This window comes from Porites lutea, chromosome 7 (assembly GCF_958299795.1).
Source record: "Porites lutea chromosome 7, jaPorLute2.1, whole genome shotgun sequence".
NCBI classification, from domain to species: domain Eukaryota; kingdom Metazoa; phylum Cnidaria; class Anthozoa; order Scleractinia; family Poritidae; genus Porites; species Porites lutea.
The window spans coordinates 25,253,043-25,265,335 of NC_133207.1; the positions used below are offsets into that span (position 1 = coordinate 25,253,043).

At 36.3% G+C, this 12,293-nt stretch overlaps 2 protein-coding genes across 2 annotated transcripts; both read right to left on the minus strand.

Annotated features, from left to right (window-relative positions):
* Positions 1-3,803: 3,803 nt before the first annotated feature.
* LOC140943944 (uncharacterized) lies at positions 3,804-8,494 on the minus strand. Its single transcript, XM_073393053.1, has 4 exons — positions 8,338-8,494; positions 7,353-7,744; positions 6,744-6,842; positions 3,804-6,247 (listed from the first exon to the last, which is right to left on the minus strand). Exons 1-4 carry the CDS (start codon positions 8,423-8,425, stop codon positions 6,218-6,220), a joined length of 609 nt encoding a protein of 202 aa, XP_073249154.1. The 5' UTR covers positions 8,426-8,494; the 3' UTR covers positions 3,804-6,217.
* A 1,156-nt stretch (positions 8,495-9,650) lies between these two features.
* LOC140943697 (potassium voltage-gated channel subfamily A member 2-like) lies at positions 9,651-11,587 on the minus strand. The gene has a single exon (XM_073392807.1). The coding sequence runs from the start codon at positions 11,430-11,432 to the stop codon at positions 10,086-10,088; it is 1,347 nt and encodes a 448-aa protein (XP_073248908.1). The 5' UTR covers positions 11,433-11,587; the 3' UTR covers positions 9,651-10,085.
* Positions 11,588-12,293: the final 706 nt, after the last annotated feature.

Consider the following 12,293-nt stretch of genomic DNA (forward strand, 5'->3'; position numbering starts at 1 on the left):
CTCAGCAGGGTGGGGAGGGGAAGGGTTCAAGGTCAGAAATAGTCCAATAGAAACTTTAAATAATTATATTATTCTTATACCATGCTTCCAATACTGCTGTAGATATTCTCTGCTGGGCTTCAGTTAGCCTGCATAGCATGGCGGTTTTGGTTGGGCGCGCTAAGTAAGGGCAGAGGGCGAGGGCAGAGAAACCGCAAGGAGATTGGGGCAGGAGCATGTTTTTATTTTTCTTGCGGCTTCTCCGCTCGTTCTCGCGCGCTTTGCACGCGAATTTCGTGGCTTCGACACTCATGTGCCCGGCTTGAAAAAACCACCATGCTACTCAGGCTAGGCTTCAGTGAAATATAATAGGGAGCTTAAGCAACAACGACAGTGACAGGTACGAAAATGTCACTTAAAAGTGAAGTAGAGCTGCTTCAAACTTTATCGCACTTATCACATCTCCTTCAATTACTCAAATGTTGGCAATTGTTTCTGGAGTTGAATTCTAACAGGCTGTATTGAAGTTCAGGAAAAGAAAAAGGAAGTCGTTGCCTTGTGTTCACGTCCCACAAAACATGAATCATGTACTCGTGCAGTGACAGCAAAGAAATGGTACAAAAAAGCATGAAGCATCTGCATAGTTGTTGTTTTGTCAATCTAAACATAGTTTCTTTTTGTTGTTCTCATGGAAGTCACGGTTGTCGTTGCTTAAGCTCCCCAATGTGAAGTGTGGAAACTGCATCCTACTGATAAATGGGTAGGACAAGAGCAATAACAGTTGATTGTGGTCCCCTTTCAGTTATCTCACAGGAGATTAAGAGGCCATCTTATATTTTAGTGGCAAGTTATCAGAGTCTCAGTGGTCAAAACTGTCTGTTAATCTTTATGAAAAGAACCTCTATTACTTAATGGTGACCATTCCAATACATACCCTTCGAGCACTCATTTCTCCAGGACAGACGTTGCACTACAAAGGTATCTCTTCCTTCGTAGTGTTGCATCCAGCTTGGAGAAACCACTGCTTGCGGGGTACACATACATGTGCCTTTCCCAGTGTCTACAGCTTAAAGAGATTCGACTGTTTTTATTATTTACACACCAATGCAGAGACATTAACCATATTACATATAGAGAAAAAAACATGAAATAATTCAGTATGTATAATCAGGATTTCCAAATAATTTATCTAGAAAATTGAAGGATCTAACCAATATGCTCACATAGTATAGTAGCTGAATCAGATTTAGTGCGGATGACAAATGATTTTTGGGGGTAAAATTATGCATGTTTCAAGTGGCTTGTTATCCACTTGGATTTAGAAAACCCAAGTTAATGCAGACATCTTAATAGTACAGACAACTCAACTTCATGCAGTCACCCATGTCACATGCCTCTGTAGATACCTGGTTAGCAAGCTCTCTGGGGCACTCTTGCGGTGGGGCAGGAAAAGGAAGGAGAGCTTGCAACAACATCTCTTGAATTTGAATATCTACATTGAAAAAGTCTATGCAAAATGCTGATTGGCGGAGATGACACCAGTAATGATGTCATTACACTTGGCACTTGTTTTTCAATGTCTGTTTACATTCATGCTTGTTCCCACTTTGTGCTGATTGGTAGAAATCTGACAGCTCAGTCATTGGGGAGCAACAGGGAAATTGGAGGCAGAATTCAAATTCCAGAGACGTAGTTCAAGCTCTCCTTCCTTTTCCCACCCCGCCACCAGAGCATCCCAGAGAGCTTGCTTGCAGGCCAATACCTGGTATGCCTTATAGCAGGAGGTCAAGATGGCTAGATATTGAAAACTTTACATCATAAAGCCAACATGCAGCTGTCCTAGCTTGACCGACAAACCTGCTTAATCAAAAAAAGGTTCTATAATTTTTGTTGCAAGAACAAAGCGGGCAAGATGTAAGCATTATCTTGCCTGCTCGTAGAGTAGTCAGTCAGAACCCAGGGTTCACTTTATCTTGCCTGCTTGTGGAGATGCTCATGTGATGATGTACAAATTATATATCTGTATTATGAAGGCATTTGCCTGGACCATATCCTTTTTGACTGGCCATTTCAGCATAGTTAAATTATTTCAAGTTTACCTCTGTTAAGATGACAAAATGCTTCATTTTATTTATATTGAGGACAGATTGTAATTCAAGAAGGTTGCAAACAAGACTTGCTGCATTATTTAAGGAAAATGTAACATGACAAGGAAATCAATGAAATCAATCAAGGTTTTATAAAAAAAAAATACAGCTTTTTTGCTATCTCTAATCAAAACCAAAAAAATTCAATACCATAGTCAGCTTACGTTGAAATATCTATGAGTGATTAACAGTAATCATCAGTAGCTAGTCAAGGTAATGTACAACTGACTGATTTTAGTTAAAAAGTGAAAAAGTAAGTTAGTAAAAAAGTGCCTTTTGTATTGATAAAAATATTATTGCGAAGAAGATTAAAATGGTGTTTCGATAGACAACTTCAAGTCATCAGTCAAGGTTGAATTTCAGTAATTCAGTTAAGTTGTTTTTAATTAGATTTTAATTTCCTTCAGTTTTTGTGTAATCTTTGGCTTATTTATCAGAATACCAGGGCTGAGTTGCTCAAAGCATGGTTAGCTTTATAACCATTGGTTAAGCAACCAATACATTGCCAAGGTATTAAACGCTGGTTAACGCTAACCATGCTTTCGAGTAACTGGGCCCAGGAAGGTAGTGATCCCTAACAAGTCAGTCTTCAATTTTGTGTCTTTTAGACTTAACACTATTTTAATAAATATTGTTTCTAGCCCCTTACGAGGAAGTTCTTTGGCATAATAATAATTATTGTTATTTTAAAAAACTTGTCATTTCGTTGTTTTCTTTATAATTAGGGAATATAAAACAGGTTATTATAACCTACATCTTGACAGAGATTTGACATAGCAGATGTCTGCACATAAGCTAGAAATGCAATTTGAAGGGGTGTGTGTGGGGGGGGGGGAGGGGGCTAATAGGTTTAGAAACAAATTTATGGCAAATAGCAAGTTACTTTTATACCATGTTACAAAGTTTTCTCTTAACTTGTCGTTTACTGTTCATTGTATCTTCTGTGCATAAAGAAGAAGTTTCATACCAGTTTCATCCATAATAGTAATAGACTTGCCTCAAGTCGACCTAGCGCGTTAAAGCAAGCTTTTTTGGCCAACCCATATTAAATTGGATGAAGGCCTTTTTTATAATAGTGATTATTTGGACAGGTTTTTATCTGCTCATTTCATACTTTGAGAACTGTAACTGTTTGCCGTAAATGTACCTCTAAATCTCTCCAAAAGTAAAGGAATGTAGCTATCAGTCATGAATTACCCTATCCACATTCCCTTCAGAAAAAGGAAAAAAAAATCTTGATTCATCCATCTCAGACTGTGCCTGTGGTGAATAAATCACTTTTATTATATAAACACCGATGAAATACCAGGTGAGCTTTCGCGCAAAAACATGATATCTTCACATGTGAAAATAACATGTTATCTTCAAATGTGAAAATGCCACCGTTGCTAAGGCTACATAATAAATCGCGAGTTTCACACCAAAAACTATTAAAGGGAAATGCTTTGGTATTTCATTGGTGTTTATAAAATAAATAGAACATTACATGGGCGCTTGGAGATACAAAATTTATCTTCTCGTGTTGAAAAAATATTTCACTTGTTTGCTGCGCTCACTTGTGAAATATTTTTCAACACTTGAAGAGAAATTTTGTATCTCCACACAGCCATGTAATATCCTCTATATCCCCTCCTAATGGCCTATAATAATCCTTGTACAAAAACAACCAAAAAACAGTTAAATTTTTTTTTGTAACTTTTATTTATCAATTGTAAACATGGATCCAAAAAAGCCCTCTAAAACTACCGGTACATTTTATTAAATGTGATTATATGAGAAGGATAACAGAAGTGTAAGGCAAGTCATGTGATTGGGACATCCACCTCCGAATACAGTTACCTCTAATTATTGCTCACTATCAAAAAAAAATGTCCTGTGTGGTGAGGATTGAAAGAAGGCCATATTTAAAGGCTAAAATGACCTGTAATGCGTAGCATTACCAAAATGTTAAATACTACTGACTGACAGCAGGCACATTTTAAGAGACTCAGTATGTGATTCATAAAGTACATAGTCATTTAATTACCTGCCATAAAATAATATTATATACACCAGAGTTACTATGACTAAGGTATGTAACTGCGTAGCCACCATGCCTTTGCATTGTTTAAAAAAATAACTGGCCCAAAGTGACTCTGATGTCATGCTCAATCTTCCCTTTGTTTTTTAAGCAAACACAGGGCAACTTGTAGGGGAAATCAAGATCAAAGTCTATCAAAGGGGTTATTTGGGGTTAGTTTATTTCAAATACCATACAATAAATAGTATAGGAGACTTGATTATGCAACTAATACAATTTATTGTTACAGTTTATCAAAAGTTATTGTTTGAGGAAGTAGCACAACTACATTTTTTAGCTATTTACACATTACTAATTGAACTGACTTTCAGCTTTCCTAGTCTCACCAAGACAACCAAATTGATGATGATAATATAAATTCAAGAGTTGTTGAAGGAATTATGAAATAATTATTATCATTAGTATACCAGAGGATAGTACAGAGTGATGCATATTACAACCTAAACTTGAACCCCGTGTGCTCCCTTCAAGACAACACTCCACACCATTCTAACACTAAAAACCAAGAAAATAAATACTAGCTAAACTTGTTCTTAAATATGTACTGTGCACTAAATCTTTTTCTATAGCAAGAAATGCTGACCAAAAAATATATTTACAGCTAATATCAAACTATACCTTTCTACACCTAGAAAAGAAAATTTAATTACCTTAATACATACCAGTTATAAGCCTAGTTAGAGAATTACTCTACAAATGACAGAGCAATCACGGATTGTATGCGGATTGAGTCTATGAGAAGAAAATTATTATGCAATGACTATTTAAAGAGGCTTTGTTTATCTTTTTGAAAAGCTAAAACAAGTCTTTGTATGGCTGAATCCCAAAAATAACAGGCCAGATTTGTTAGAAAATACTTTATTTGGGCACTGAAACTTTTTCCTGTCATCTGTTGCTATGGATAACAAGGGTGGACATGGATTGTTAAGTGAAAAAAAACCAGGCCAACTTATTCAAGGTTTAATGCTATGGCTTCACAAAATCATGAGCTAAACATTTTTTTTACTGCTCTGCTCATGCATCACATTTATTAGTACATTTCACTGATGTCTACTGCACGACTACGACGTGAAACTTCCCAATGCGACATTTTATGCAGGAGATGGACATACTATGACAAATTTTCCTTTCTCTATTTGAACATGGACAAAGCCCTTAAGAATTCAACTCCAGGAAAAGTCGCCTACATTTGACACATTGAGAGGGTTCCAAATAGACACGATAAAGTTTGAAAGGACGGAAGTTCATTTTTTAGTGATGTTTTCACTGCTGTCATAATCGTCGTTGTTTAGGTTCCTATTTTGGATGGTGCTCATTAAGGAAATTTGTTCGATATCTTCTTCAAACCTAATTTGTTCGATATCTTCTTCAAACCTATTTTACTCTAAAGGAGCATTTTGTGTATGGGTGAAGGCACTAAGAAATAACTTCAGCACAGAATAACCAAAAACCACAATATCCTTGTGACATATCCCTCTTTATAAATTTGAAGAGTTATATTTTTATGTATAAAAAACATAGCCAAACTTCCCTTCAATCAAAGAAAACCCTGTTTCAAACCCTGATTTTATAAGTATTGATGTATTTTTAGTAGTCATCATCTGGCTCAACATTAGCATCTTCCCCAACTTGGGCATATTGTCTGACAAGATTTTCATCATTTTGTTCGCCTCCAACCTTACTAGACATCATCTCAACTTTACTGGCTTTGTTTAAACTTTGATCACGGTACATCTCGCTTTGCATCTTTGCATCTATCTCACTTTCTTCCTTAACATCTCTTGCAGGATCAGACGCTGCTTAATTAATACCAATACAAGAAACTGATTACAATGAAATGTTCCAAGTACAGAGTTGTACATGTCCATGTATCTAACCACTACTATCACGGACATTTTCTATTGAGCAATACAGTAAATTAGGAATGATGATTGATGATATTAACTTGGAGATGATTCTAAAGAAGCATTGATGATGATTTAGGTGTCAAAACTTTTCATCCATTTTGTACTCAAACTTTAAGGTCTCTTCCCTCATGGCTCTGCAATGATCAAACATTACTCCAGTTTAATTTAAGATAACTTGTAGTACTCTTATAAGAATTAATGTTCTCACTTTGCACAAAGTACAATTTTTTTCAATTTTGCAAGATAAATAAATAAATGAATACTCTTCTTTTGCTTTGAAACAAAATACTTAAAAAAACATTGAATGTTGTGAATTGATGTTTTGTTTATCTTTGAAGTGATAGTACATTATCACTTTATAAAAATTAATTTTTATTTCTCTTTTAAACCAAAAAAGTTTTCTAGGATTCTTTGGATACTTGGGCTCATATAATAAGTTTTTTATGTATCATTACACCATTTGTAATTATCTTACATGTATTTTTTGGAGAAATCAAAATAAAAAAGGACAAGTGAAGATTCACTGTTGAAAAGGATACTCTACAACAGAATAACACACAACAAAAAACAACATAATAACAATTGTTAATTATTGTGATCCTATAAAATACTTTTTCATGTTCAACTCACTTTATCACTGTCTGAAGATAGGGCTTGGTCAAATTTGTCTTCCAGATCTTTTATTTGTGTTTGGATGTTGTCATTTTCTCTGGCAATTTCATCTGCTGTCTGAAAAAAATAGAACAGTACAATTTTAAGTACATACATGTAATAATATTCTTTAGGTTAGTGACTATTCTGTTTGACTCTTTTACTTTTTTCAGAAAACTAGACTTAGGGCCAGTGAGATCTAGCTAAAGAAAATTAATAGTATTGTATGTGCATACGCTTTGAGCTTAACTTTATTAAAATTGACCACATATTTCATTTTGTTAACTGTAATGCGTTGTTACTTTGTGTAAACATATGGCATTAATCAGCCCTCATTTGGAAAACCATGCATAGCTTCTTGACAAACGCAGACCTCTGAGGAACAACTTCTAGATGAATAACAACGATCACAGTCGACCAACCATTTGTGGGGATCAAAATCCACCACTGTCTGATGAGCAAAGTCAGTTGCCACCATCACCTTATAAATGTTTGTGGTTGCAAGACAAAATATTGCTATCTATCAATCAAGGAACTTTAAATTACTTGATAGCAAAATTGCTAATAGTTACATTATTCACTACTTACTTTCTTAAAGTCTTCAAAGCCCCCTTGATCAGCTACATTCTCAGTATCCTCTTCCTGGTCAGCGAGGGACCTGCCACCTTCATCTCCTTCAATCATATGATCATCAGTTGTATCAGCTTCATCTCCAAATTCATCACCCTCATCCTCACTGGTGTCTTCATCTTCTTGTTCTCCTTCATCCGACTGACCTGGCTGTATCTTGACCTCCTCTTCCCTGCTATCATCTTCATCTGCGTCTTCGTTATTACCATCGGGGTCATCACTTTCAAAGTCGTCGCCATCATTTTTAAAGTCCTCATCATCATCTTTGCCATCATTCTCATCGTCCATGTCACTTTCATTTTTAAGTTCTTCAGCCTGTTCATGGTCAGCACGTCGGTCTTCACTGGAGTCTGTTCAACACAGAAGCAGTGATTTTGTTACAAATAGTTATGGTGAGTCCTGGGGCTCATCTTGGGAAAAATCATGAGTCCCAGTTAAAAAATAACGAGTTCGAAATTGAAAATGCTAGGGCCTTTATTGTAACCAAACAGTTAATCTGAAAACAGACTGCAAAACTCTGTCACAACAATTAAAATATAGTCCTTCTATTTTAAAGCACAACAAAGGCTAAAAGTATTATGCACAGCTCAACAACAGCCATAATAACTGCCACAGAAATTACACGAACAGGATATTTCTACAAATACACAACAGGCACACATTCGTTATTCAAACGAGATCCAAATACATGTATGTGACGGAGTAGTCTGAAGTTTAACCGCTATTTACGCCACAAAGGAAAACTTAACGTGGCTTAAACTTGTAGTCAAATTCTTGCACCGTAAAAAGGATTTTATAAAAAGTCAAAACTACTCAAGCTTGTAGAAGCATCCAAAATAATAGCCTTCGCCTCCAATCACCATCATGAACTGATCAATCCGAGTGCCGCAAACGAGCTGTTTCCTCGACTCCACACAATATTACTATAGAACGTTTTCTTTACCTTCTAAATATCTTGCAGAGATGATAGAAGTCCCTAAAACTAGGAGAAGAAGGAATAACAATCTTTCCTTTTCCAACATTCTGAACATTTTCGTCCGCAACTACACTGCTTGCATTGACCCAGGCACAAAAACAAATAATGGTAGACAACTCACAAAGCTTCAAGGGCAAGCCAAGCCAAGGAGCCAAGCCCCCACATGAAGACCACAGGCACCCCAAATTTTATGTCTCTCGTACCATTGTTAGATCTTGTAAAGGTTTCTATCGGCGTCTCTGTCTTTTTTTCCTTACTGCAAGAGAACTCTGGTAGAGGTGAATTGCATCAAATAAAAACAAAACTGCTATTTAAAAAAAACGGCCATTCCTGAGTAATCTCCAACTAGCCTATTCCGGCTTTCAGATAGTGGAGTGGGTGAGCTTTCTGCTGAAATCTCTTTGCGCTTGGAACAAGCTAATCCCCCATAAGAAGAACGGCTTGTCCATCCGCAACATTGAAAAAAATGGCGCTTCTTCGGGCTTCTTTCCTTTCTTTGTTTGCCCGCTCTCGAGTTTTTTCACGATAGGGAATTTATGTAGGAGGCCGAAATAGTAAACACATTTTTTTTCCTTGAACCTTATTGTTTATTTTTTATCTACTTATTTATTTTTTTATTTATTTAGGGGATGACAAAAAACGCAAATATCAAATTGGAACCTACAGAAATGTACAGATCCTCTCGATAGGCCCTATGAGATTAGCTAGGCTGTATCTTCCACATTTCTTACGTGTTTCTTGAAGGCGCAACATTTTGCGCAACTACATAGTTGACATAACGCAGGTTACCGCTCTTTTTTTGATAAAATGTCGTTTCGACAAAAGTTTATTCAGTCGAGATGTAAATAGTTCCTCGTACTTGGCTTAAAGAACAAAGAATATTCATCCAAAATGTTTTTCTTGTTCACGTACAAACTACCCTTGAAGTGAACGAAATTTTTGTGCAATTTCACTGCTTGAGTTCGTATCGAAACGACCGGTTTCCCACAGTTAACACAAACAAGGAATATGGCTCAATGAGTACAGATTGACTTCAAAAGAGTTGAACCGCAAAAAAAGGTTGCGTGATAAAATAAACGAAAGCGAGCTAATATCTTAAATAAACAAAAGAAAAATGCATGAATGTATCTACAAGTTTTTTTTGTTTTCTATTAGGGGAGGCGTTTGATAGTTAATTTACAAGAAAAGACGACATTCTCCCCCCTGGAGTAAAAAGTTCAGTTCACCTAAAAGGAAACCACCATCTCAAACACAGTTCTACTAATTGTTTATTAAGGAAAATTATTATGTATAGTTTTAAAAACTTGCACAGTTGGAAAGATTATCATTTTTTCGCGCCTTACTAGAATAACTAATTCATCCTTAAACTTGAATAAATTATTCACGTTGCTGAGGATGGATCGCCAATCTAACCGCGAAATAAAAACTGGCCGCATTGTGAGATACCAGTATCCAAATCATTTTTTCATTTCACAAAAGTAAGAATTTGATATGATTTATTTGTTTGCCAGTCAAGATTAGGTTCGTTAGCGTCTGTCTAGCAAGTTTGTAGCAATTAACCAGATCAAAGAAAGCAATACGCTATCTTGATGATTTTATTTCTGTCATTTTTCATGTTAACAATTTCGACTACCTTGTAAACGTTAAACTCGCATTCAGTCACAATGGTATCTGTAAATCTCCGAGAAACAATGTTAAATTCATGATTACCTTACCTAAAATCTGTAACGCGCCAGTTTTTTTCTCTTTTTCTTCTCGTAAAACAAACGAAATTTGGTAACAATGACAGGACTAGGCAAAGCAATTACTAGTACACCTGCTAACGTGCATAATGCTCCTAAAAGTTTTCCCATCACCGTTACAGGAACCATATCGCCGTAACCAACGTTTGTAAGCGAGACGATCACGAACCAAGATGTTGCTGGAATACTAGAGAAGATATCTTTTTGTTGCTCGTGCTCAACATAAAACGTCCAACCAGAAAAGATCGCTGTGGTTATTACGATAAAAAACAAGATCATGATTAATTCCCGCCACGTCGCTCGCACTGTTTTGGCGAGAACTTTAAGCTCGTCGAGATGTCGAAATAATTTGAACAATCTTGATACTCTAAGTAACCTTAGCGCGTCGGTTTTTTCACTGACAGACCGTGAGTCACCCAATACTATCTGTACGTAGTGTGGCAAAATAGCGGCGAGATCTATTACGTTCAAGAAATCAAAAAGAAACTTCACCTTGTCTGGGCACGAAACAATTCGAAGCGAAAATTCTAAAGTGAACCAGGCGATACAAAGCGATTCTAGAACGCTGTATAACTTTGTAAGTTCAGCTGGTCTGTTTTTCCTGAACTGTTCCAAGTCAGTTATAGACGTTTTATTTCCTTCGTTTTCATGAACTACTGTCTCGGCGCATAAAACGAAGATCGAAATTGCAATGAATGAAACCGAAATAGTAGCAACAAGTTTAGAAACTTTTGACAACTTTGGATATTCAAACCATAGCCATATTTTCCGTAAAATTGCATTCGTAGGTAGTTCTACTTCTTCTTCACCTTCTTCAATAGCACCCTCGTCTCTCATGAATTCAGTTAGAGTTTCGTCATTGATCTGGAAAAACTTTAACTCTTCGCAGAATTCCTGCAACCTGATGTTATTTGGCCGGGTTAGAAGACCATTCGATTGGTAATAAAAAAGAATCGCATCAAACGCATTTCTGTTGCGATTGAAAAAATATTCCTGCCGCTCGTGATCGAAGTAATCTCTCCTTCTAACGGGATCCCCTAGAAGGGTATCCGGAAATCGAGCCAGAGTTGAATAAAAAGTTTCGTAAATATTCCCGCTGATGTTGATCTTTACTCGTGCATCGAGAAGTGCTTTTTCGTCTTGGCGTGAATTCTTTCTTGCCCTGAGTGCTACCTCAGGACAGCTTACTCGGCGATTGTAATTCTTGGTAATAAATCGTTTGGTTGCTGCGGTGTAGTCTACATTAGTGGCTTTAAGGACAGACTTCATGTCGGTGACGACCTCTGGCGCCGAAGACAGCCTGTTTACGTACTGAAGCATGTTAATGCCGTCCAAAGTCTCTAAGACCACAGCTTGTTTGTGTAAAGTCGTTATAACGTGAGCGTATATGTTGCCTTAAGGCGACGTTGTGTGTTTTACACTGCATGGTACCGTATATTGATTACAGCTCTACTTTAAAACTAGAGGTCGTTTAATACGCGGTTTTGGCTTGCTTGTGAATTATTTATATTTTCGTTAGGATTTTGCATTTTTCTTATCAAAACAATCAAGCCTTCAAAGAAGTTTAATTAATATTTCTCACAAAAACTACATGAGAGCTTTGAAAGGATCAAGTCGGGAAGTCCACAAAATGACCGATTAATTGTTTATACAGTTCTGGGGAAACAATTGTATCGCTGAGTGATTATAACTAATAATCTACTGGTGAAAAGTAGAAAGGAGATATATCCTCTTTTTTGTAGTCCGGTGGTTATAATCAGAATAAACAATAAGGATCGTCATAAAGATGTCTTCAATGTTGAATTTTTGACATTTTAAACGGCTTATGGTTATTTCTTGCTCAATTTTGCTTAATTTGTGAGTGCGGCTGAGTAAGCGTATCTGAATCTGTTGTTGCCGGATAGTAGTTTTATTAATATTACACCTGCCAACAGTGCATGTGTTAAAAATATGAAGCTGATCAGTCCTTTTAATTTCTGACTAGAGAAAAATATAGAATTTACTTTGTTTTGGCTCTGTATTACAAATTCTTGCCCCTTCTTTTAATTTCGTACAGATTCTTAAAATACACTTTTTTACCTTAGGGACGGATATATAACTCAAAGAGACGTTCTAAATTAAAGTAGAGCATGTTAATTTAGAGCATCTTATTGTTGCCAGTGAGGAAAATAGACTGAAAGG

Bases quoted from the DNA above. Each gene is read 5' to 3' on its own strand.
- LOC140943944 (XM_073393053.1), bottom strand. From the start codon at position 8,425: ATGTTCAGAATGTTGGAAAAGGAAAGATTGTTATTCCTTCTTCTCCTA. The intron at 6,843-7,352 runs GTAAGTAGTGAA...TATTTTTTTCAG, and splicing joins GCTTTGAAGACTTTAAGAAA to ACAGCAGATGAAATTGCCAG. The intron at 6,248-6,743 runs GTGAGTTGAACA...TGATCATTGCAG, and splicing joins TATCTTCAGACAGTGATAAA to AGCCATGAGGGAAGAGACCT.
- LOC140943697 (XM_073392807.1), bottom strand. From the start codon at position 11,432: ATGCTTCAGTACGTAAACAGGCTGTCTTCGGCGCCAGAGGTCGTCACC.